The 27,230-nt window shown below is 43.0% G+C and overlaps 2 protein-coding genes across 8 annotated transcripts in view; one reads left to right on the top strand and one right to left on the bottom strand.

The window, feature by feature from the left end:
* The window catches only part of LOC110502617 (1-phosphatidylinositol 4,5-bisphosphate phosphodiesterase epsilon-1), a 43,438-nt gene extending 37,633 nt beyond the window's left edge, over window positions 1-5,805 (top strand). For 3 of the 4 annotated variants that reach the window (XM_036960251.1, XM_036960252.1, XM_036960250.1), the window contains 7 exons: window positions 2,790-2,908; window positions 3,082-3,210; window positions 3,419-3,652; window positions 3,988-4,143; window positions 4,341-4,565; window positions 4,829-5,070; window positions 5,308-5,805. In XM_036960251.1, coding sequence (XP_036816146.1) covers window positions 2,790-2,908; window positions 3,082-3,210; window positions 3,419-3,652; window positions 3,988-4,143; window positions 4,341-4,565; window positions 4,829-5,023 — 1,058 coding nt within the window. In that variant the 3' untranslated portion in view covers window positions 5,024-5,070; window positions 5,308-5,805. The other variant, XR_005039170.1, reaches the window with a different exon arrangement.
* Window positions 5,806-5,918: 113 nt separating this feature from the next.
* The window catches only part of LOC110502616 (hypoxia-inducible factor 1-alpha inhibitor), a 34,325-nt gene continuing 13,013 nt past the window's right edge, over window positions 5,919-27,230 (bottom strand). Inside the window, exons 4-9 of one of the 4 annotated variants that reach the window (XM_036960255.1) lie at window positions 26,860-27,005; window positions 26,486-26,592; window positions 21,639-21,702; window positions 16,305-16,415; window positions 14,974-15,032; window positions 5,919-7,918 (exon numbers count right to left, since the gene is read on the bottom strand). In XM_036960255.1, the coding sequence (XP_036816150.1) occupies window positions 14,976-15,032; window positions 16,305-16,415; window positions 21,639-21,702; window positions 26,486-26,592; window positions 26,860-27,005 (485 nt within the window). In that variant the 3' untranslated portion in view covers window positions 5,919-7,918; window positions 14,974-14,975. Of the gene's footprint in view, window positions 7,919-13,026; window positions 15,033-15,575; window positions 16,416-21,638; window positions 21,703-26,485; window positions 26,593-26,859; window positions 27,006-27,230 lie in introns of those variants that run through there. The other 3 variants (XM_036960254.1, XM_036960253.1, XM_021580797.2) reach the window with 3 other exon arrangements.

Here is a 27,230-nt window from a genome sequence, read left to right as displayed (position 1 = left end):
AGAAGCTTGGTACAGATACAGTCCTTTCAGATGAAAAAAATACTAATTACCAAATTAGCATAGAAAAATGTAGTCATGATTAAAACTCCAGACATTCCAAACTGTTGAATGCAAATGTCAGCCTATATCCTGCTATAATGAGCCTAATTCATGCACAAACTATTCTGTTTGAAATTATCATTTTTGTTTGTGCAAAGACACAGAAACTGCAAAACCTGTCAGAGCTTTTAACACATCATTTTGGAGGGACCTTGATAGTTCAACAATAGACCTGCAAATAGCCTAGTTGATAAAAAAGAAATAATATATAAACGTTATATTGTTTTGTACAAATAGGCCACTCCTTTCCTCAACAGCTATCCTTCCAAGAACAAGCTACTACTACTACTCAACTGTCATTCAACCAATCGATAGAAAAAGAGCAGACTCTCTGAGCTATCCATTCGTACCGGCACCCAAAACGAGTAGAGCTTTCCATTTCAATTCACTTGAAGCAGTGACCCTCTCAATACCGGGAAGCAGGATCGAACATGATGGCTACATCTACAAAATGGAACAAAAGCCTGCAAACAACAATTCATACTGCATGTGCATCAAATAATTATCACAAGTGCCGAGGTCCCATGGTCTTCACTGACTGGGGGACCAATATTTCCAACGTGTCAGGAGTACACAACTATGACCCGGATGGAATGGTGACAGGTCAACAGGTGTGGAACATGACAGAAAATGGGAGATGAATAACCCGAAGAAGAGGAATCTGGAGACCGAGAAAAGCAGACACCGCGTTTTGGAGTCATCAGTTGTCCGAGACTGTCAGAAACAACCCTGTACACAACGTAAAAAAGTGTGTAGACCTACAGAATCACCGGCAAAAGAAGAAGCAGGCGCCGCCGGTACTGGCTGAAACCATCCCTGAGAGCCATGGCATGGCAGCAGGTAAAGATAGAACTCTTCCCGACCCTGTCATCCTTGAGGCAGGAGTCACAGATGAGGGAGACCCGACGCCGTCTGAGCCGGCAACCCTCTCCGATTCCGATCTACCTGCAACCCTGTCCAACCTGGTCAATCATACCTGAGATCTATCATAGCACCACGCGTGAACAAGGCCGTGAACCCCATTTCTTCCAGCACGACAGTGGACCAGGACAGATTCCTTATCTTCACAACGAAACCCAACTTAGAATTCTGTCGGGCATGCAAGCATGTGTTTGCAGATGGATCATTCAAGAAGATCCCATCTTTATGCCAGGAGGTGCACACCATTCACAGGATGCACAGAAAGGATGCACCTCACCTGCATGATGGAGTCAATGGTTTATGCAGCAGCCTATATTGTTATGACGGATAAGTCTGAGGTATGTACCAACAATTGATATAGCCTAATTATAAATGTTTTTTTTTTTTACATTATATTAGGCCTGTTTAAATGTGTTTTATTGTTGTAGGTCTATATTCAGATTTGTGCTGCCATAGGCCTACACGTGAAATAAAACTAGGACTAAATTTAAATGATTGCTTTAGTCTAATAATGTGTCCATTTACAAAATTGGGCAAAACACCTTGAATTGAACATGCCATCTAATGTTATATTTATATTTTTTAGCAAACATGTTGTTGCACAACACATATACTTGTGCGTTCCAAGTGCTGAAGAGCCTGCGACCCACCACGTCAAGATGTTCTACACACTCACATTTGTTCTGCCAGCTGACGCGGTGAAGTGTTCCAAGGAGCTGAAGGAAACGGCATTCTTTTAGGTACCGGAGCTGTCCACCTTTCTGGAGAACTTTGAGAAGACGTGGATTGTCACTGGGGAGAAAGGAATATAACATGGGTATGATGTTAAAAACAGTAGCCTAGGCGTATTAGGCTAAGATGATATTTTTTGTTGTTTTTTTATGTTGTTGTTGTGTTATTAATTATTAGGCCATAGCATTGATGACAATGGGACAAATAATAAAATGTCTAACAAGTTGATATATTTTTATTCTAGAAATGTGTAACTACCACGATGTTGTCCTACAAGACATCTGGAAGACCAACAGCATAGTGAAGGCCTGGTATCGCTTTGGAAGGCCTGGTATCACTTTGGTTATTTTTTGAGAAGACCAGACAACCCACAATCTGGGAGTTCATTGACAACTTGTGACTCCTTGGGACGACTACTCATTACCAAACTGTGGCCTAAATGTTCTTGCCCCTGCGTCTATTTGTGTTTTTAATGCAGGCACTTCTTTTTTTGCTATTTTCTATTTTCGATGCAAACTTTGTTAAACCAGGCTTTTTGTAAATAAACCTTTCATTGTAAATCATCGGCTTGCTTCATTCATTCTTGAGGGATGAACAAAACGAATATGGAGACTGCTGTGCTTTCCCGTTCAGGAACATTTGGTACTCCAGTCCTGTCCCATTGGTTCCCACATTACTCAGACCAAACATGAAGTCTCTCTGTCCCATCAAGTCTATGCTTGGCAGCTTTGGCTCAGCTAACGGATTCTCTAAATATTTTTCCCGCTATCCAATAAAACGGTCTGTGTTAAAATAATTCCTATACTTTACAGAAAAAAATCAAAATAAAGAACTTTTCAAATTTGATTAGCTAATTGAATTCACACAGAACTGTAGAAATGCTATGCCCATATAAAGTTTGTTTTAAAAGAGAGAGCAGGGTAAAAAAAAATATATAAAAAAACTTGAAGGGAGAAAAAGCTACAACGCTGTCAAATGAGAGCATTATATTCCCAATACTAACAGTGGCAATTATTTCCAAAACGTGTGTGTGGCAGGATACAGACATGTGCAGCTGAGGAATCAGCACAACGAGGCCCTGCCAGTCTCAAGTCTGTTCATCTACAGCCATAGAACTGAAGACAGTGGAGGAGCAGGTTCACAGCCTGCATCACGGGTGAGTGTATAGTGTACAGTATATTGAGTGAAGTGTGTAGGGACTGTGTCTAGTGAGTGAATGTGTAGTGCAGATTTTTTCCTACTAATGTCCTGGACAGAAACTCGGTCAGTCTGCAGGATTTTGATTCGGCCCTGCATTACCCCTAAACTCATGCTGTGTGTGTGTCCCAGCTCTTCAGTACAGAGGATCGAAGGGCTGCTGTGCAGTACAGGGTCACCGTACATGGAGTCCCTGGGCCTGAGCCTTTCATAGTGGTCAGTGTGAGTGAGAGGACCACTGCCAGACAGCTCCTACACATTGTGAGTGAGCACTGCATCTTCTCACATCACCATATACTGTACCTGCTGTACCTCCATATTCTACACATTTTGGGCAACTCCGTGGTATCTGAAACTCTTATGGGAATGTATTTTTGAGGGGGGGAGAGGTAAAGATGATCTGGATCTTCGAGATTCATTTCAGAAAAGTGAGTGCAACAATATAATGCTTAATCTCTCTCCCACCTAGATCCATCCATCCCTCTCCTCCTCCACTCGCTTCTCCCTCTCTTCTTGCTTCTTGATGGAAGAGAGGGTGGCATTGCCCCGGGAGAGGGGGGAGAGTAGGGGTGAGAGGGGGGAGGCTCGAAAGCCTCTCCTGCAGAGGACCATCAGGCCTGAGGAGGAGATATTTAGGGTCATTCAGAGTTGGAACCCTGATGAAGGCTACCTGGGCAGAGTGTGCCTCAAAACGAGAGAAAAGGTCTGGGTGCATTCCAACCTACTCAAAATCACTGTTCCGTTCTCTTATGATCAAATGTATGACTTTCAGTCAGTAAGAAAGGCATTGCACAGTTTTCCCATTTTGTTGCTTCAGAGTCTGGAATTCTGATAATTTTGGTATTTTCTCTATTCAACCTTGTTCAACCCCCAACACTGCTCTGGGGCTGCTGAACTGCAGCTGACCCTGTTCCTTCCAATGTCTGTGTGGAATTCACCAGTGATGCCATTCCTTGCCATTATTAATTATACTATTATTGATGTCTGTAAAAAAAAAACTACCTTTAACCATAAGTTTACTATTCACCTTTGTTTCAGCCTTTGAATGAAGGGAAGACAGATATAGAGATGGAGGTAAGCTGTGGACTGGAGGATGATTCCTTCCTGGTGGAAGTACATGGAGTGTCTCCTGACCAATCACAGATGACCCTCAGAGCTCCCCGACACATCACAGCCAATGACCTCATCCAACAGGTATATGGGAGTCAGGCACACGCTTGATGTTTTAGATGTTCAGTATGATTAGAGAATCAAATGGACTGTCAGTCTTTGCATCAGTCTATGAATTTGGGCGAGGTTACCTTTCCTTAACTACACCCCTTAGCTTAACAGAGTTGCAGGATGTTGAAATTATAGATCACGTCTTTACCTGATCTCCATTTCACTCATAGACACTGAGCAAAGCCAGACAGTCCAGCGTCCTGCTGTCTGCGGGCAACGCCAGCGACTACATTCTGATAGAGGAAGTGGTCAAGGAGCCCCTGGGGCGCAGGCTCCCTGCCAAACCCACCCAGAGGACCCTCCTGGACCAGGAGTGTGTATTCCAGGCCCAGGGGAGGTGGAGGGGTCAGGGGAAATTCATTCTCAGACCCCGGGAGCAGGCTCAGGGAAAGGAGGTGAGGATATGTGATTGTGTGATGCTTCAGTTGTTGTTGATTGCCAAATGTGTTAGATTTCCTGCACGGGCAATGTGTTTTTAATTTGTCAGTAACTGTAAATATGTTTCTGTAAAAATGTTTGCTGTGTTGAGGATGGCAAGACCAGCCCAACCAAAAGAACAGTTTGCAAATGTCTCATTCTAACAAATCCCACTATTTTGTAATAACCGATGTTGGGGATATTTCTCCGGAGTAACTAGCCATAACTTTAATAACCTCAGACAGCTCAGCGTGAAGACTGTGTCAGACCAGTTCGCGAGGATCGGCGGAAAGGAATATCGTTGGCGAGCGAGTTGAAACGACTGACAGGCCGGAGCCGGGCCGTATGGATCGGGGCTCACGCCTGCTCTGAGGTGGTGCACAGCAAGGACGAGAGGGCAGCGTGCTGTCTTCATCTGAGCGAGACCAGAGAGTGACGCTAGTGGTTCTCCTCTACACCCGTTCTACTACACACGCACACAAGGTATTATGAGAACTCGAGCATCATGGAGATCCTGCTGATTCAGTGAATTATAGGATCTCCATGTCTAACCCTCTCTGTAATTTCTGGACAAGCAAATCCAAGTCTACATTCAATTTTGCACCTGAGTTCTCCACTGAAGTGTGAAATATGATCTCTTATATTCTCTATTTTCAAATGGAGAGTATTTGTACGTGTACTGTATATGCTTGTAATCTGTTTGTCTTTATCTCCCTTCAGGCAGTCTAATTAAAATGTCCAAGTTGGCCTGACAGGGCAGATGTGGAATTGGAGCCGTGCAACTCCTGGGTCTCTTTTGTCACTCAGGGCAGTCCACAATCCAATAAACCTTATCTTAATCTACCTGGAGCTGGCACAATATCAGCATGTGAATTTATTGAAGACTTGCATTAGTTCCCCAAACTAACGCCTAACACAATCTTCTGGCATGCAAAGACCCAGGTTTGAATCCAGTCGGACATAAGAGACAAACACACCAACTGTAGGACAGATACAGACCAGCAGATGGTGATATTGTGCTTTCCTATGGTTACAGAAGACCTCAACCTGACAAGTCTGAAGTGGTTGAAGAATCAATCATCAGACAGAGCCGATTTCACCGGTCATCCCTCAAACCTAATTTAAACATTAAAGCCTATGGGATTTGTTCAACCGTTCACTACTTTACTTTACTGCTGGTTTAAAATACTGTGATATTACTATTGTATTACTATATAACATTTTCCCAGTGCTTTAGCTGTATCCTTTGGTCCATTTCTTCAGAATGAATCTCTGCAATGACAGAATTTGACACCAAACCGCTGTGATGACTGATACAAGGGCTTGATCAATAAAGTTGAACATTTTATTTCAAAGCTACTTGCACAACAATAGAACTCCAGTCATTTATAAATCAGTGCACAATACAGCAGACACTCTCAAATCATACAAGTGCAGGAACCCAGAAAACAATGTTAAGGTTTTTGAAATGTGTTTTTAGAAAAGACACGAGAAAAAAAAAGATATCCATTGTTCTTGCGATTTCTTGAGCCATACCATAACAGAGCTAGGCACACAAAGTACAGGTAGGAGAAACAGACACAGTGAGAGCAATTTAACCTCTGGGACTTAACTGTAAAATTACTTAACAGACCATTTCATTGAACTAGTATTTTTCATGAACAATATTGATACTATAAACAATCAAGCACACACTCCCTTGCTGCTACACACTGTTAGAATATCAGCCTAAATATAAACAAGACATGAACATTCCGCTTGGCACATTCCATATTTGTTTTGAGATTGCCAGAGGAGTACAATACGGCCTGTTGGGGAGATAATACACATGGCTAGAACACTCCTAGAACATTTGTAGTCAGTCACTGAAGGTGTAGGATTTTAACACGCAGCATTAGTATATTAGCCTAGTGAATGCTGTGTTCACCATTGAGCACAGCCATGGTCAGTCTGGTTTAACCAGACTATTAATATATTACTGTTAATAACAAACTAATATGATGCCGTTTAAAATCACCACATTACCAATCACAGAAGGGCCTCCATACTATAGGGCTGTTGCAGTGACGTATTATCGCCACACCAGCAGTCAAGACCGCAGTAAAATTCCACGTGACAGTTGAGTAACGGTATTCTCCTATTATGCACTCTGGACAAGCTTTGGTAGTAGCCAACTCACTAAGGGCTCTATTGTCCCTCTAACCACTCTGATATCAATGCAAATGAATCAAAAATCAGATCAAACACTCATCAAAACGGTGTCATGCTTTTTAAAACTCACCTCACTGTGATCGATCAATTTGAAGAAAGAAGTTCAACAGCAGGTTGAAACAGAGTGTGAAACATGGTTGTTGTGGCAAAGCCTAACAATGAAATGGACAGCGCTTTCTATGGTGATTATTAATTCAAAACATCCATATGCATATTAGGGCATATGCATATGCTTATAAGACCAAGCCTGAAAAAAAAAAATATATATATATATATATGATTGTGCCTTATACAAACAATACATAGCCTACTGCATATTATACATGGCAGAAAACCATAAAACAAATCTGATTTAGGATGTCTTTGGTACACATGTCTAGCCTATAATCCAATTTTTAAATTGCGTAATCCCCTTTGAGTGTGGACTGTATTATTATGCATAGGGGTTCATACCTCCAACACTAGAGGCGCCATCTCAAATAGCTCATTTGTGTGACTACATGTTCTATGGTCAACTTCCTGTTCACATGTGGTCATGGTTACTAATCTGAGGTGAGCACAAGTTCCTTATTTTTCCCCTTGAAAATAAAAAAATGGCACTTTACATTTTATGCAATAAAACTTTTAGGTATGAATGTTCAAAATGATAATTTTGCACTGAATGGAGGAGACAATAACGTGTATTTTGATACTTTAGCTGCAGTCCTATGTTGAGCTAACCTTGAGATTTAGCCAACATTAGCACACATGTCAGTTTGGGGCAAGTTGTCTCAATGACCTTGGGGAAAGTCTTCACATGTGACAATTTGCCCCAGTATACATAGAACATGCTCAAAAAACATTGTGATATTGTGTAATCAGCTCTGATAATAGTATTAAATGTTACTGTAAATGGATTATCATATATACATATAGTTTAGAGCAGCAGACATATCCCTGGACTACACAAAACAGACTCTGGTGTGTGTGTGTCTACTAACACACAACATGCCTACTGTATGAGACAGTATATCCACACACAACTAAAAATTTGTGACACTGTATGAAGTAATGTTATGAATTGCATTGTGGCAACAAGAATAGTAGACGGGAAGGTGGGCGTGATAAGCCTGTAATGAATCTGTAATTGCAATGAGGAAATGTGTTTTTGAAGGAAGGAAGGAAGGAAGGAAAGATGGTTAGAAATAATAAAAGAAAGACAGAATGGCAGCACACGACCTGGCATAATGTTAAAGGCAGTGAGGCAGGTGAAGTTGCAGAACAAATCAAATCAGGAGTACAGAGAAGGATTTTGCCATAAATTACCATATTCTGACTAGGTATTGTCAAAGTTTACCAGAGAAGAAGTTGAAAGTCAGACAGCCATGCCAACAACCGTGGTAGGCTATACAAAGCCACGGCAGATTTTTTCAGCTGATTTGGAGATGGAGCTTGTTCAGTATATTATTAGGTCAGCTGACATTTATTTTGGTCTGTCGCCAAGTGAGGTCAGAAGACTTGCCTACCAGTTTGCTGTGGCACACCAGCTGAAGCTTGCGCCAATGTGGGCAGAAAAGGAAAAGGCCAGCTCGGAGTGGTTTACAGGCTTCTTAAAGCAGCACCCAACGCTGTCGCTGAGAAAGCCAGAGGCAACTAGTCTTGCCAGGGCAAGTAGCTTCAACAGAGAAAATGTTAATGCTTTCTTGGATAATGTCGCAGAAGTGCAACAGAAAAAACAAATTTGGACCAGGAGACATATGGAATGTCGATGAAACTGGGGTGACCACTGAACATAAACCTGACAAAGTGGTGGGCAGACGTGGATTCAAACAAGTAGGATCACTGACCTCCGCTGAAAGGGGAACCCTTGTCAGACTGGCCTGTGCTGTCTCAGCCACAGGGAATAGTATACCTCCATATTTTATATTCCCCGTGTCAACTTCCACAATCATTTCCTGATAAACGGGCCACCTGGCAGCAAAGGAGGGGCAAATCTCTCTGGGTAGATGAAAGATGTGCACTTTGTTGACTTCCTGAAACATATAGTCAAGCATACGAGGTGCTCAAAGGAGAAGCCCTGTTTACTCCTTTTGGACAACCATGAGTCTCATCTGTCCATTGATGGGCTCAATTATGCCAAAGAAAATGGCATAATTATGCTGTCATTCCCACCCCATTGCTCTCATCGGCTTCAGCCCTTAGACAGGTTTGTCTACAGGCCACTAAAGAGGGACATCAACACCACGTGTGATTCCTGGATGAGGAACAATCCCAGGAAGACAACGTCAATTTATGACATTCCTGGGATTGTTGCAATTGCCAATCCTCTGGTTGCAACACCCTTGAACATTCAGGCTGGCTTTAGGGTGGCTGGGGTACAACCTTACAACAGGGATGTATTTCTGGAAAACGAGTATGCGCCATCCTACGTTACAGATCACCCCATTCAGAACCCAACCCTACCAAGCCCCAGCACCAACCCTGCCAGGCCCCAGCACTATTCCAGCTCTGCCAGGCTCCAGCACCAATCTGCCAGCACCATTCCAGCCTAGCACGAGCTCAGACACAGACCTGCCCAGTTCAAAATGTGGATCTGCAAAGAACAAGGCAGCTAAAAAAATAAATATTGTAGAAGAGTCATCAGATGAAGAGTGCTTCTGCCTCATCTATGTGGAGCCATTTTCAAACAGCCTGCCAAAGGACACTTGGGTGAAGTGTGTGAGATGCAACAAATGGGCCCATGATGCTTACACCTCAGGCCAGGCAATGTATGTGTGCCAGAACTGTGTTTCTGAAGATGAGTCTGATTAGTCAGATACGGATGTAGGCTGTTACAAAACTGTGCATTAGTGTGTTTAAACTCCAAGTCTGTTTTGCTAAGACTTTAAACATTTAAGCAATTGATAATTTCATTCCATTCCGATTCCAACAATTACCGTGGATCTAAACTGAGACAAACTGAACAAGTTCCACAGACATGTGACTAACAGAAATTGAATAATATGTCCCTGAACAAAGGGGGGGGGGGGGGGGGGGGGAACAGTCAATGCAGCTGTCAATGCAGCTGGTGGCAACACCAGATACTAAGTACTGCAGTGCATCTCCTCCTCATGGACTGCACCAGATTTGCCAGTTCTTGCTGTGAGATGTTACCCCACTCTTCCACCAAGGCACCTGCAAGTTCCTAGACATTTCTGGGGGGAATGGCCCCCCCACCTTCCGATCCAACAGGTCCCAGATGTACTCAATGGGATAGAGATCCGGGCTCTTCGCTGGCCATGGCAGAACACTGACATTCCTGTCATGCAGGAAATCCCACACAGAACGAGCAGTATGGCTGGTGGCATTGTCATGCTGGAGGGTCATGTCAGGATGAGCCTGCAGGAAGGGTATCACATGAAGGAGGAGGATGTCTTCCCTGTAACGCACAGCGTTAAGATAGCTTGTTGTCATTGCAGGCACAGTCCGATGATGCTGTGACCATCCACCTCGAAATTGATCCCGCTCCAGAGTACAGGCCTCGGAGTAACGTTCATTCCTTCGACGATAAACGCGAATCCGGCCATCACCCCTGGTGAGACAAAACTGCAACTCGTCAGTGAAGAGCACTTTTTGCCAGTCCTGTCTGGTCCAGCGATGGTGGGTTTGTGCCCATAGGCGATGCTGTTGCCAGTGATGTCTGGTGAGGACCTGCCTTACAACAGGCCTACAAGCCCTCAGTCCGGCCTCTCTCAGCCTATTGCGGACAGTCTGACCACTGATGGAGGGATTGTGCGTTCCTGGTGTAATTCGGGCATTTGTTGTTGCCATCCTGTACCTGTTCCACAGGTGGGATGTTCGGATGTACCGATCCTGTGCAGGTGTTGTTACACATGGTCTGCCACTGCGAGGCTGATCAGCTCTCTGTCCTGTCTCCCTGTAGTGCTGTCTTAGGTGTCTCACAGTACGGACTTTCTTTTGGTGTTTTTCAGAGTCAGTAGAAAGGCCTCTTTAGTGTCCTAAGTTTTCATAACTGTGACCTTAATTGCCTACCGTCTGTAAGCTGTTAGTGTCTTAACGACCGGTTCCACAGGTGCATGTTCATTAATTGTTTATGGTTCATTGAAGAAGCATGGGAAACAGTGTTTAAACCCTATACAATAAAGATATGTTTAGTTATTTGAATCTTTACGAATTATCTTTGAAAGACAGGGTCCTGAAAAAGGGACGTTTCTTTTTTTGCTGAGTTTATGAGTTCATGCCAGAGAACGTTTGATTTCAAAGTTCAAAGTGAAGTGGTCTTGCCACTTAATTAATGTGGGCTCTGACAGCATTATTGTTTTGATTGAAAGGCATGATTTTCCAGATTCTCTAGGCATGATTGTTTTTATTTTGAGTTCTTTAATGAAGTTAAATTTGGTTTTGAATTTGAAATTAAAATCATTATTTGTTAATAATCCAATGTGACAACTTACCCGACGTAGTGTGACAATTTACCCGCTGATGGGGCAAATTGTCACAAGTGCACACTCTATTTAACGGTCTACAACTCCGTACTGAATGAAGTAAGATATGAAGACGTAATGAATGCAAAATATATGCCCAAGATGTCCTTCTTTCATTTGCTATGACATTTATACCATAATGCTCTGCCCTAACATATGTTTTCATAATTAATTGTGTGGCACATTCCCTTTAGCTATACAGAATATCTCACCACCATGCATTTCTATCTCCTCAACCCTCTCCTTTATTCATTTCTAGAGCGTGCAGAGGGGCTGTCAACAGTTTAGTTAAATATGTTTCGTTGCGAAAACATGTTAACATTGATGTTAACGAACCGATTACATTCAGTTTCCCAAATTCAGCACTGGGTAGCTGTAGGAACTGGGTTGGCGAGCCCATGGCATATAGTTTGGGTGGAATATCACCTGTCGCGCAGCAAGAGCATTCTCCTCAAACTGTGGGTGATGCATGGAGCGGCTCATATTAAGTGAAGCTCTGCTCTTAAACCGAAGTACCAGGCATCATTGAAAAACACACCGTTGAGAACGCGCCAGGCCTCCATTCGCAATTCGAGTGCATACAGATGGTCTTTTTCCCCCTGCCCATTTCATAATGGGCCATTCTAAATCTAAACTCATTTCACATATTAATAAAGATTAAATTGAGAATAGTCTGATGGGTGAAAATATGATCACTTGATGAAAGAACAGCTGTGCAGCCTGAGGCAAACTGGTTTGCGACTTTCAAATCATAAATAGCCTATAGTCACATCACGCAGGCCATATATGTTTTGATTCATAAGGTTTGCATCATTCACAACTAAAGTTGCCAAATAACTCTAAATCTAGCATATAGGACCTGTTTCAAATGATCACTTTTACGCTAAACATAGCCACTTCATATGTGCACTCGCTCCGGAATGGGAAAAATATCATTTTCTACATTATTTAGCAAAGCTCAGTTATATTCTTCTTACTATAAAATAATATCAAATAATGGCACGGCACTTATAAGCATATCTTGTCAGCTAAATGAACAAGCCTATGGCATGGCGCATAGCCAGATAACATACTGTAGGCCAAGTCATATTCTGTTCTTCGGAATTACATTTCTTCAGAACTGACTAAAATAAAAAATGGCTTTATTGTGATGGTGTATATTAAATTGATTTACTATCATTTTTTAAATGTAGATGTTCCAAAGGCGCGCATCAACGGCTTGTATGCCTGGAGGCCCGGAGACGCTAAACGTGTAATTGTTAATTAACGTTATTTTGCATGACAATAACCAGCTGAAAAAATGTCATGACTGCCAAAGCCCTACCCACACATACAGCTTTTTGAACATCGTTTACTTGTAATTTACTTATTTACTCCCATTAACTTGAAACCACCTTAACGGTTCTATGACACCAGGGTTGGGTCAATTTGAAAAATTGAAATTAGAATTGTTAACTTCCCGAATTGACTGAATTGAAATGAAAACAGCCCCAACCCTGAAGGACACACCTGGTTTGGAACACAGCACTAGGTCTAAGTCCCAAATGGCACACTATTCCCTTTAAAGTACACCTCTTTTGACCAGGGCCCACAGGGGAAAGGGTACGATTTGGGATGCCACCAATATGTGCTTTAAAACCGGTCCTATGCTCTAAACTGCACCTGTTGAAGTGAAGTGTTCACTGGAAACACTTGACAATGGCACAATAACAACCATCATTCAACTCTACTGACACACACTGAGTGCGGTTGCATGCACACACACTTGTTATATTCTTATTTTACTTTGCAGTTGCAATTGATTAAGTTAAAATACTTTTTAGCCCATCCTCAATCTTGACTTAAAATGTACCATGTATTATAACATAAAAAATTCAAAACACACCAACAGAAAATCAGTTATGCCTAAATGTACACAAACCATCATACAAAACATACTTATAACATAGCAATGTTCAGAAATCATTTAAATTAAATAAATCAAGTACAGGCAATCACACAATCAAGCACTCTTTCAGTGTTTATAAAACACAATATAACTTGTTTTTTGCTGATCGCTCCTAAAAACCGTAATAACATACAGAAACAAGTCAGCTTACTGACTGACGGTCAACAATTAAATCAACGGAATAACCAAAATATGACTAATCTCTTTCAGGGTGAACGTGCAGCAAATTAATTTAGAAGTTTGTCATAAAATAAATAGGCCTACTTTAGGTACTAGAAATGTATTCAGTTGATACACTCATCAGCCAGTTTATTAGGTACACCACCCCGTTCACAAATATGAATCATTCATTAAGACAGTGAGTCACGTGGCCATGGCTTGCTATATAAAGCAAGCAGACATCGAGGCATTCAGTTACTGTTTGATTGAATGTTAGAATGAGCAAACCAAGTGACGTCAGCGACTTTGAGCATGGTATGATTGTTGGTACCAGGGGCGCCGGATCCAGTATCTCCCTCCAGGACAGTGTATAGAATTGACCAAGAATGGTGCAACAAACAAAAAACATCCAGTCAGCAGCAGTCCTGTGAGTGAAAACAGCTCGTTGATGAGAGGTCGAAGGAAATGGCAAGATTCGTGCAAGCTAACAGGCGGGAACACACAACTCGTCGACCATTGTCACAGATGGGCTATTGCAGCAAAGGACCACACCAAGTTTCATTCCTATCAGCTAAAAACAAGAAGAAGAGGCTCCAGTGGGTACATGATAACCAACACTGGACATTTGAGGAGTGGACAAACATCACCTGGAACATGACAGTGAGTTCAGTTTATTTGAGGTACCTGCAGTCCCCAGACCTCAACCCTATAGAGCATCTATAGGATGAGATGGAACGGGCAGTTGTTTCACAGCATCAATGTACCGCCGTCCAATCTGCAGCAACTGCGTGACGCCATCGGGTCAGCAGGGACCAACATCCCTGTGGAACTTTTCCAACACCTTGTAGAATGCCCCGAATAATTCAGATTGTGCCTAATAAACTGTCCAGTGAGTGTATGTTATATCTGAGGGGAGCTTTTCGTATTTAATAAATCAAGCTACAGTTGTGTTGCTATGGTTACAAACAGTAATGACAGGCGGAGGGGTTGAATAGAGGATGGGAGTTTCTGGTTGGTTATGACTCAGATGTAACAACTGCCCAACACACACCCTTTAGTGGTTCAAGTGCTCAAGGTAGAAATAGCCTCCAACTACAGATCTAGGATCAGATTATCCCAACCCCAATTCTATTGGGTGTGATGATAAAATGTATATTATCTGACCCTGCATCAGCGATTAATTAGGGGCAACTTCCACCTTGAGGGTATTTGGGGGTTATTCTTTGATACCTACACGGCTGCCTATCACTTGACTCACACACAAATACCACAAGTCTACATTATGTAATTTACACAGTTCATCAACAGAGTATCAGTCTCTGACGGCATACTGCATGTGGGTGTCCATGGCTAGTCTGTCCATCCACTATTGTCTTCCCACTGGTGGCGGAGGTTGCGATGACTATGGTTCCCAGACAATCAAAGCAGAGCAGAAAGTGTGATTGGCCAAGTCTCTCAAGGTGACTCAGTGTTGCCATGCACTGCTAGCTTGACAGCCCGAATGTGCACACACGTACACACATGCTCGCCTACATACACACAAATCAGGCGTGTGTACTGAACGCACACACAAGCAGCAGTTTGGCAACAGTTCTGCGGCAGTACCTCTAGCTGAATCCCTGGTCATATCGGCCCTGGATCATCATATTCAGTAAAGGACCAACCTACAGTACAGACAACACAGATTAATTAAAACATTTACATTAAAACAACGTCAGTTGTTGGAAACATAAGGGCCTACCATTAGGTAAGATACTGTATACTGTAGCTATAGCATTGTTTCATTGAGTGTCCTGTCCTCTTTGAACTGCACCCCCCCCCATTCACTTTGTACTGTACCACATCTCCCCCCCCCCAATCCTCCATTCACTTTGTACTGTACCACATCCCCCCTCCTCCATTCACTCTGTACTGTACCACATCCCCCCCTCCTCCATTCACTTTGTACTGTACCACATCCCCCCCTCCTCCATTCACTTTGTACTGTACCACATCCCCCCCCTCCTCCATTCACTTTGTACTGTACCACATCCCCCCCTCCTCCATTCACTTTGTACTGTACCACATCCCCCCCTCCTTCATTCACTTTGTACTGTACCACATCCGCCCCTCCTCCATTCACTTTGTACTGTACCACATCCGCCCCTCCTCCATTCACTTTGTACTGTACCACACCCCCCCCCCCCCCCTTCATTCACTTTGTACTGTACCCCCCCTCCCTCCTTCTGCACTATTCCTACAGGACTAACTACATACAGAGCAGCCTGACGGAATGTCATTCATTTGATTTAATGTCATGTTCTAGTTCTGGAACCAGTGAGAATCTTCGACCTCAGAGCTGTGAAATCTCATTTGATGTTCTAGAAATGTGTGACTCAGAATGACTCTGAGGTAGTCATGTTCTAGCTCTGAAATCATTGGGTAGATGGGATCTTCGGTAGCCTGGTCCAGATATGTTTGTGCTTAACGTTGCGTTATGGTAATGAGCTTGAGGCTGTATTCACGATCCCGGATGGTTAAGTGCTAGAGGTTAACGGTTCTATGACACCAGGGTTGGGTCAATTTGAAAAATTGAAATTAGAATTGTTAACTTCCTGAATTGACTGAATTGAAATGAAAACAACCCTGAAGGACACACCTGGTTTGGAACACAGCACTAGGTGTAAGAGCTGTGAAATCTCATTTGATGTTCTAGAAATGTGTGACTCAGAATGACTCTGAGGTAGTCATGTTCTAGCTCTGAAATCATTGGGTAGATGGGATCTTCGGTAGCCTGGTCCAGATATGTTTGGGCTTAGGTTTACCCAACTATGGTGGTCATGCCAGATATAACAACAACAGTCAGAGGTGTTGGCTTCAGCAGCACATACAGATACCAGGCTAGATCTCCCATAAATACTATCATAATATTCCACCCGTCTGTCCAGTTCCAGTACCTCGTGTGGGTCTCCCAGTGCCTCCCCCAGCATCTTCTCTATGTTTCTCATGATTGCCACCTTCTGATGGGCTCTCAGTGGGGTTTCTATCCTCTTGGGCGTTGGCGCACCCTGGGGGAAAGATAGATAATTTAGTAAGGACAGAACATGAGCTCAAATTCCATTTCTATGAGTAAGGATGTGTCGTGGTGATTCAAGTTTATTTAAAATTACTAGTGAAGACAGTGCATCCTGCTGATTGAAAAAAATATATATCCCTCAATGCAAAATGATTGATTTCACCAATATTTTGACTAACGCTGCCTCCTTCGGGGTGCCACAACATTTGTTGACATGAATGTAGTAAAGGTGAGACCGTGTCTGTGCCTCGACCTAGGTTGGGCAAAACTAAACATGGCGGTGTTCGCCTTAGCAATCTCACTAGGATAAAGACCACCTCCATTCCTGTCATTATTGAAAGAGATCATGATACCTCACATCTCAAAATAGGGCTACTTAATGTTAGATCCCTTACTTCAAAGGCAATTATAGTCAATGAACTAATCACTGATCATAATCTTGATGTGATTGGCCTGACTGAAACATGGCTTAAGCCTGATGAATTTACTGTGTTAAATGAGGCCTCACCTCCTGGCTACACTAGTGACCATATCCCCCGTGCATCCCGCAAAGGCGGAGGTGTTGCTAACATTTACAATAGCAAATTTCAATTTACAAAAAAAAAAATGACGTTTTCGTCTTTTGAGCTTCTAGTCATGAAATCTATGCAGCCTACTCAATCACTTTTTATAGCTACTGTTTACAGGCCTCCTGGGCCATATACAGCGTTCCTCACCGAGTTCCCTGAATTCCTATCGGACCTTGTAGTCATAGCGGATAATATTCTAATCTTTGGTGACTTTAATATTCACATGGAAAAGTCCACAGACCCACTCCAAAAGGCTTTCGGAGCCATCATCGACTCAGTGGGTTTTGTCCAACATGTCTCTGGACCCACTCACTGTCACAGTCATACGCTGGACCTAGTTTTGTCCCATGGAATAAATGTTGTGGATCTTAATGTTTTTCCTCATAATCCTGGACTATCGGACCACCATTTTATTACGTTTGCAACTGCAACAAATAATCTGCTCAGACCCCAACCAAGGATCATCAAAAGTCGTGCTATAAATTCACAGACAACACAAAGATTCCTTGATGTCCTTCCAGACTCCTTCTGCCTACCCAAGGACGCCAGAGGACAAAAATCAGTTAACCACCTAACTGAGGAACTCAACTTAACCTTGCGCAATACCCTAGATGCAGTTGCACCCCTAAAAACTAAAAACATTTCTCATAAGAAACTAGCTCCCTGGTACACAGAAAATACCCGAGCTCTGAAGCAAGCTTCCAGAAAATTGGAACGGAAATGGCGCCACACCAAACTGGAAGTCTTCCGACTAGCTTGGAAAGACAGTACTGTGCAGTACCGAAGAGCCCTTACTGCTGCTCGATCATCCTATTTTTCTAACTTAATTGAGGAAAATAAGAACAATCCGAAATTCCTTTTTGATACTGTCGCAAAGCTAACTAAAAAGCAGCATTCCCCAAGAGAGGATGACTTTCACTTTAGCAGTGATAAATTCATGAACTTCTTTGAGGAAAAGATTATGATTATTAGAAAGCAAATTACGGACTCTTCCTTAAATCTGCGTATTCCTTCAAAGCTCAGTTGTCCTGAGTCTGCACAACTCTGCCAGGACCTAGGATCAAGAGAGACACTCAAGTGTTTTAGTACTATATCTCTTGACACAATGATGAAAATAATCATGGCCTCTAAACCTTCAAGCTGCATACTGGACCCTATTCCAACTAAACTACTGAAAGAGCTGCTTCCTGTGCTTGGCCCTACTATGTTGAACATAATAAACGGCTCTCTATCCACCGGATGTGTACCAAACTCACTAAAAGTGGCAGTAATAAAGCCTCTCTTGAAAAAGCCAAACCTTGACTCAGAAAATATAAAAAACTATCGGCCTATATCGAATCTTCCATTCCTCTCAAAAATTTTAGAAAAGGCTGTTGCGCAACAACTCACTGCCTTCCTGAAGACAAACAATGTATACGAAATGCTTCAGTCTGGTTTTAGACCCCATCATAGCACTGAGACGGCACTTGTGAAGGTGGTAAATGACATTTTAATGGCATCGGACCGAGGCTCTGCATCTGTCCTCGTGCTCCTAGACCTTAGTGCTGCTTTTGATACCATCGATCACCACATTCTTTTGGAGAGATTGGAAACCCAAATTGGTCTACACGGACAAGTTCTGGCCTGGTTTAGATCTTATCTGTCGGAAAGATATCAGTTTATCTCTGTGAATGGTCTGTCCTCTGACAAATCAACTGTAAATTTCGGTGTTCCTCAAGGTTCCGTTTTAGGACCACTATTGTTTTCACTATATATTTTACCTCTTGGGGATGTTATTCGAAAACATAATGTTAACTTTCACTGCTATGCAGATGACACACAGCTGTACATTTCAATTAAACATGGTGAAGCCCCAAAATTGCCCTTGCTAGAAGAATGTGTTTCAGACATAAGGAAGTGGATGGCTGCAAACTTTCTACTTTTAAACTCGGACAAAACAGAGATGCTTGTTCTAGGTCCCAAGAAACAAAGAGATCTTCTGTTGAATCTGACAATTAATCTTAATGGTTGTACAGTCGTCTCAAATAAAACTGTGAAGGACCTCGGCGTTACTCTGGACCCTGATCTCTCTTTTGAAGAACATATCAAGACCATTTCAAGGACAGCTTTTTTCCATCTACGTAACATTGCAAAAATCAGGAACTTTCTGTCCAAAAATGATGCAGAAAAATTAATCCATGCTTTTGTCACTTCCAGGTTAGACTACTGCAATGCTCTACTTTCCGGCTACCCGGATAAAGCACTAAATAAACTTCAGTTAGTGCTAAATACGGCTGCTAGAATCCTGACTAGAACCAAAAAATTTGATCATATTACTCCAGTGCTAGCCTCTCTACACTGGCTTCCTGTCAAAGCAAGGGCTGATTTCAAGGTTTTACTGCTAACCTACAAAGCATTACATGGGCTTGCTCCTATCTATCTCTCTGATTTGGTCCTGCCGTACATACCTACACGTACGCTACGGTCACAAGACGCAGGCCTCCTAATTGTCCCTAGAATTTTTAAGCAAACAGCTGGAGGCAGGGCTTTCTCCTATAGAGCTCCATTTTTATGGAACGGTCTGCCTACCCATGTCAGAGACGCAAACTCGGTCTCAACCTTTAAGTCTCTACTGAAGACTCATCTCTTCAGTGGGTCATATGATTGAGTGTAGTCTGGCCCAGGAGTGGGAGGGTGAACGGAAAGGCTCTGGAGCAACGAACCACCCTTGCTGTCTCTGCCTGGCCGGTTCCCCTCTTTCCACTGGGATTCTCTGCCTCTAACCCTATTACAGGGGCTGAGTCACTGGCTTTACTGGGGCTCTCTCATGCCGTCCCTGGAGGAGGTGCGTCACCTGAGTGGGTTGAGTCACTGATGTGGTCATCCTGTCTGGGTTGGCGCCCCCCCCCCCCCCTTAAGTTGTGCCGTGGCGGAGGTCTTTGTGGGCTATACTCAGCCTCGTCTCAGGATGGTAAGTTGGTGGTTGAAGATATCCCTCTAGTGGTGTGGGGGCTGTGCTTTGGCAAAGTGGGTGGGGTTATATCCTTCCTGTTTGGCCCTGTCCGGGGGTGTCCTCGGAGTGGGCCACAGTGTCTCCTGACCCCTCCTGTCTCAGCCTCCAGTATTTATGCTGCAGTAGTTTATGTGTCGGGGGGCTAGGGTCAGTTTGTTATATCTGGAGTACTTCTCCTGTCCTATTCGGTGTCCTGTGTGAATCTAAGTGTGCGTTCTCTAATTCTCTCCTTCTCTCTTTCTCTCTCTCGGAGGACCTGAGCCCTAGGACCATGCCCCAGGACTACCTGACATGATGACTCCTTGCTGTCCCCAGTCCACCTGGCTGTGCTGCTGCTCCAGTTTCAACTGTTCTGCCTTATTATTATTCGACCATGCTGATCATTTATGAACATTTGAACATCTTGGCCATGTTCTGTTATAATCTCCACCCGGCACAGCCAGAAGAGGACTGGCCATCCCACATATGCTCTCTCTAATTCTCTCTTTCTTTCTCTCTCTCGGAGGACCTGAGCCCTAGGACCATGCCCCAGGAATACCTGACATGATGACTCCTTGCTGTCCCCAGTCCACCTGACTGTGCTGCTGCTCCAGTTTCAACTATTCTGCCTTATTATTATTCGACCATGCTGGTCATTTATGAACATTTGAACATCTTGACCATGTTTTGTTATAATCTCCACCCGGCACAGCCAGAAGAGGACTGGCCACCCCACATAGCCTGGTTCCTCTCTAGGTTTCTTCCTAGGTTTTGGCCTTTCTAGGGAGTTTTTCCTAGCCACCGTGCTTCTTCACCTGCATTGCTTGCTGTTTGGGGTTTTAGGCTGGGTTTCTGTACAGCACTTTGAGATATCAGCTGATGTACGAAGGGCTATATAAAATACATTTGATTGAAATTTGATTGATACTGTCAGTGATATGAGACATGGTGACATATTTCAGTGAGTTCATACACAATATATCCAAAAGTATGTGGACAGCCACACCCGCTGCTGTCATGTGTATAAAATCGGGCACGCAATCAATCTCCATAGACAAACATTGGCAGTCGAATGGCTTTACTGAAGAGCTCAGTGACTTTCAACCTGTTCACCGTCATAGGATGCCACCTTTCCAACAAGTCAGTACGTCAAATTTCTGTGCTGCTAATGGTCTAGGGCTGTATTTCATGGTTTGCGCTAGACCCCTTAGTTCCAGTGAAGGGAACTCTTAACGCTCCAGCATACAATGACATTCTAGATGATTCTGTGCTTCCAATTTTGTGGCAACAGTTTGGGGAAGACCCTTTTCTGTTTCAGCATGACAATGACCCCGTGCACAAAGCGAGGTCCATACAGAAATGGTTTGTCGAGACTAGTGCGGAAGAACTTGACTGGCCTGCATAGAGAACTGTCCTCAACCCCATCGAACACCTTTGGGATGAATTTGAACGACGACTGCGAGCCAGGCCTAATCGCCCAACATCAGTGCCCGACCTCACTAATGCTCTTGTGGCTGAATGGAAGCAAGTCCCCGCAGCAATGTTCCAACATTTAGTGGAAAGCCTTCCCAGAAGATTGGAGGCCGCTGTAGCAGCAAAAGGGGGGACCAACTTTGATTTTGGAATGAGATGTTCGACGAGGAGATGTACACATACTTTTGGTCATGTACTGTACCTTGTACCAGAAGTTGACAGTAATGGTCACGCCACCACTCAGCAGGGACTCAATGTGGTGCCACCTGAGTTAGCCGTGAAAAGAAAACAGAGCAGGATTAGCAGATAATTTACAATGTCACCAACAGGTCAAACTATCAAGTCAGGTTCCACAATGCCACAATGTTGGCATTTCAACGACAGCATCCTTAGTGAGAAAACAGCATCATACACTCTACATAACATCTCTTACAAATACAGGGCTTAGTTACAGATACACTGTACATACCCTCACATTGTGACTGTGGGGGGGGGGGGGGGGGGGCTAACATATATAATTGTTTTAAGATGGTCATACCAAGGATCATTTACCTATTTGATGTGGAATTTTAGTACCCCTTTAGGTGTTAAAAATAAATATTAAAAAATGATTTGATGAAACGTTGAATTTGGCCATACTGCTACTAGCCCACAGAACTAGCCCATAGAAACACTTTGAATAACAGATTAATTCATGGAAAAAGTCAAAAAGAAATGTTTTAAAGTGTCTGTCCTACAATGCATTTGGAAAGTATTCAGATCCCTTCCACTTTTCCACATTGTGTTACGTTACATCCTTATTCTAAAAATGCTGATCAGTCTACACACAATACCCCATAATGACAAAGAGAAAATTCGTTTAGACATTTTTTGCAAATGTATAAAATACAAATACCGTATTTACATAAGTATTCAGACCCTCTGACATGAGACTCGAAATTGAGCTCAGGTGCATCTTGTTTCCATTGACCCTCAAAATGCTTTTTTGATTGGAGTCCACCTGTGGTAAATTCAATTGATTGGACATGATTTGGAAAAGTTACATACCTGTCTATATAAGGTCCCAAAGTTGACAGTGCATGTCAGAGCAAAAACCAAACCATGAGGTCAAAGGAATTGTCTGTAGAACTCCAAAACACTATTGTGTAGAGGAACAGATCTGGGGAAGGGTACCAAAACATTTCTGCAGCATTGAAGGTCCTCAAGAACACAGTGCAAACTGGTGAGGGCCCAAAAAGGTGACATTTTTTTTGTTGTTGCACCGAAACAAGAAAAAAAAGTCCCTGCTAAGGGGAAAGACAGGCTTTATCTAATTAAACAACAAAGAATATGATCTACATGCTCAGTCTGTGTGTGTAAAATGAAGTGGTTAATGTGAACCTAACTCACCAGAAAAAAATTTAAGGAAAGCAATCCAATGTTATTACTTGCCTAGACTTTACTGCAAATGACACTCAAGTCTGGAGAAAAAACAATACACTAATATTGCAGTTAGCCATGACAGCTTGTGACCACACACACATCTAATTATTGCACTTGGGAAAAAACTTCTTAAAGTAGAAATAGAATGAAACAAACATATTTTTGCTCTATTATAGTGGTCACAATAGTATTCATTGATCAAGTGCACAAGGCTACAAAATAACATTCACCAAGCAAAACATGTAATAATCCCCCACTCATTCACAAGTGGTACTGTCAAGTTCAACACAACAAAAGCAATATCAGAACAGATCACCAATCATTTCAAATTCCACCGTACCTTCTCCATAATGCAATCTGGTTTCCAAGCTGGTCATGGATGCACCTCAGTCACACTCAAGGTCCTAAACGATATCATAACCGCCATCGATAAAAGACAGTACTGTGCAGCCATCTTCATCGACCTGGCCAAGGCTTTCGACTCAGTCAATCACAGCATTCTTATCGGCAGACTCAATAGCCTTGTTTTCTCAAATGACTGCCTCGCCTGGTTCACCAACTACTTCTCAGATAGAGTTCAGTGTGTCAAATCGGAGGGCCTGTTGTGCGGACCTCTGGCAGTCTATGGGGGTGCCACAGGGTTCAATTCTCGGGCCAACTCTTTTCTCTGTACATGTCAATGATTTCGCTCTTGCTGCTGGTGATTCTCTGATCCACCTCTACGCAGACAACACTATTCTGTATGCCTCTGGCCCTTCTTTGGACACTGTTAACTAACCTCCATTCGAGCTTCAATGTCATACAACAATCCTTCCGTGGCCACCAACTGCTTTTAAAAATGCTAGTAAAACTAAATGCATGCACTTCAACAAATCGCTGCCCGCACCTGCCCGACTGGCATCACTACTCTGGACGGTTCTGACTTAGAATATGTGGACAACTACAAATACCTAGGTGTCTGGTTAAACTGTAAACTCTCCTTCCAGACTCACATTAAGCATCTCCAATCCAAAATAAATCTAGAATCGCCTTCCTATTTCGCAATAAACCCTCCTTAACTCGTGCTGCCAAACATACCCTCGCAAAACTAACTATGCCACCGATCCTTGACTTCGGCGATGTCATTTACAAAATAGCCACCAACACTCTACTCAGCAAACTTGATATAGTCTATCACAGTGCCGTCCGTTTCTGTCACCAAAGCCCCATATACTACCTACCACTGCGACCTGTATGCTCTTGTAGGCTGGCCCTCGCTACATAGCCGTCGCCTAACCCACTGGCTCCAGGTCATCTATAGCACGATACAGCAGGTATATTTCACTGGTCATCCCCAAAGCCAACACTTCCTTTGGTCGCCTTCCCTTCCAGTTCTCTGTTCTACAATGTGCCAGCAGCAGAGCATGAGACCCTTTGTTGGCATAATTGATCTCTTTTGGGCAGAGTACACCTGGAATACCTCTTTTTATCCACTGTATTGAAAAAGTGAGAGCGTTTGTAACCACCTCTATAGTGGCAGCTACACTTGATCCCTGAATCCACTTGTTTTAACAAGCAACGCCTCATTTTCACCTAATTCTCTCATTCTGAAAATTAACCATATTGTAGATGGAAAACATTAGTTCACAGATAGTAGCTAGTTAACTCGTCAACATTTCACAGATTGCGTTAGTTGCTTACTGGACGCTGGCACTATAACTTGAGGAATGGCAAAGAGTCGTAACGTTACACCAGTTAATACTATAGTGAATTGGTTAGGTTACAAATGTTAGCTCATCTGATGTTCTAATGTTAACTAGCAAACGTTAGCTGTCTGACTTTATTAGCCAGCTAATTTTCCCACCATAAACTCAATTTTTAAAAAAAAATGTATTTGACCTTTATTTAACTAGGCAAGTCAGTTAAGAACAAATTATTTTTTTCAATGACGGCCTAGGAACAGTGCCTTGTTCAGGGGCAGAATGACAGATTTGTACTTTGTCAGCTCGGGGATTCAAACTTGCAACCTTCAGTTACTAGCCCAACACTCCAACAACTAGGCTACCCTGCCGCCCAACTTGATCAGTTAAGTTATAGCTAGCTAACGGAGAATTTGATCCAGCTAGCAAGATAACGTTACTTAACGCTAACAATACTTGTTCCACCACACTTTCTCCCTCACCTCAAACTTTCCAAATGCCAGTTGTTTTTCAGTTACAGCTCATGAAGTACTCTTCATCACCTTCTCACCCGTCTCTATGGTCAGGCTTCTCACCTACCTCTTCGTTATTGTTCAGGGGGCGCGCTGCTGTAAATGGCAGACTGCCTTTCTACTCTCTGCTGCCAGAGCATGCGCTGATGCTGTAACTAGCAAATTGGATGCTCTTCTCTCTTCAGTCGCGTGCTGCATTCTGCTGTTATGTGAACAATTGGCTGAGCCTTTGATACAGCCAGTATTGCTCTAAATGCACATCACTCATTCGCGTATAGCCAGTAGACCTCAGATTGGGGCAAAGGTTCACCTTCCAACGGGACAACGACCCAAAGCACACAGCCAAGACAATGCAGGAGTGGCTTCGGGACAAGTTTCTCAATGTGCATGAGTGGCCCAGCCAGAGCCTGGACTTGAACATCTCTGGAGAGACCTGAAAATAGCTGTGCAACTATTATCCCCCATATTTAAACAATTTTGGGGCTCTAAAACTACCTCCCTATACACTGAGTGTAGAAAACATTAAGGACACATTCCTAATATTGAGTTGCTACCACCCCTTTTGCCCTCAGAATAGCTTCAATTCGGTCGGGCATGGACTCTACAAGGTGTCGAAAGCGTTCCACAGGGATGCTGGCCCATGTTGACTCCAATGCTTCCCACAGTAGTGTCAAATTGGATGGATGTCCAGTGGGTGGTGGACCATTCTGGATACAAACGCCAAACTGTTGAGAATGTAAAATACAGCAGCACTACAGTTCTTGACACAAACCGCTGCACCTACTTCCATACCCAGTTCAAAGGCACTTACATATTTTGTCTTGCCCCTTCACCCTCTGAATGGCACACATACACAATCCATGTCTCAATTGTCCCAAGGCTTGAACATCCTTCTTTAACCTGTCTCCTCCCCTTCATCTACACTGATTGAAGTGGATTAAACAAGTGACATTGATAACGGATCATAGCTTTCACCTGGATTCACCTAGTCAGTCTATGTATTGGAAAGAGCAGGTGTCCTTAATGTTTTGTACACTCGGTGTATACTTCCATTCATTTTTTAAACTGGTACTGGGCTACCTACAGACGAGTCTGGTGAGGCTTGTGGATGTCCATAGAGGGGTCACAGTGTGTACCCCAAACTGTTAGGATGCTACAAACAGAAGTGTTTGTGAGAGTCTCACCTTTCCATAATATTATTTTTTAGGCCAAATCGCTATTGAGATTTTCGGGATGTCTTCTGGTCTGACAAACACCGCTGTAGTTCGGCCACCTGCCACTGCAGATGTGGAAGGCCGACATTGGCAGATGTGGTAGACTGAGACTCAACCCATCTCTAGCTTAAACAGATTTTGATGTGGATTTTTTTATTATGCTATTTGATTTCTGTGGGGGGCGTGGACATCGACTCTAGGTGGTTATTAAACAGCTCTTACCAGTACATGGGGATGTAAAGAACATCTCCGGGGCCGACCACAGTCTCATAGCCCACTACATTCTTGAAGTTGGGAAACCTCTCATAGTCAGGGTTCTCAAAGTCAACCTAAAAATGGCCAAATCAAAATTGCTGTTAGTTGGATTAATTAAAAACAAAACAGAAACAGTTGAGAAACAGAAAATCCATGCATATCAAATAAAACACAGTGTTGTGTGTGGCATATTCCACAAGCCTTCTTACCGGTTTCAATTGGGACTACAATGGAAATAAGTTACTTTGTTATACTCAATCATTTTTTTATGCATTGTGTCCACGTGCGGTTGATTATATTTTTAAATTGTCAAATACATTTTAACAAAAAGTAGGGGTTACCTGGCTCTGCCTGTCACAGGGGTGGTGAACAGGGAAGGGGTAGAGACACTCAAACTGGTCCGGAGGGAAGAGGATACACCTTTTGTAACCTTTGATTTGTGCAAAGAAGTTCTGCTGCTCGTCGTAATGGGCTGGCGTTACATTGCCTACAAACATTGAGCAGATCACAAGATTATCAATCCGTCTATGCAAGTGCAATGCTCTTAAGCTAATTTCAGCTGATTTAAGGTGAGTGGATTTCTTTCATAACGTCCTTTCCACAAGGCCTTTTACTGCATATTGAGACAGTAGTTCACTCTTTCCATCAGCAATACGTGGCACCTACATGAAAGATATTATTTTTATAATTTCCTTGTCTGACATGACTAGGG

The sequence above is a fragment of the Oncorhynchus mykiss genome, chromosome 23 (genome assembly GCF_013265735.2).
Source record: "Oncorhynchus mykiss isolate Arlee chromosome 23, USDA_OmykA_1.1, whole genome shotgun sequence".
Lineage (NCBI taxonomy): Eukaryota > Metazoa > Chordata > Actinopteri > Salmoniformes > Salmonidae > Oncorhynchus > Oncorhynchus mykiss.
Note: the sequence above shows the minus strand (reverse complement) of the source record. Positions and strands in the feature narration are given on the sequence as shown.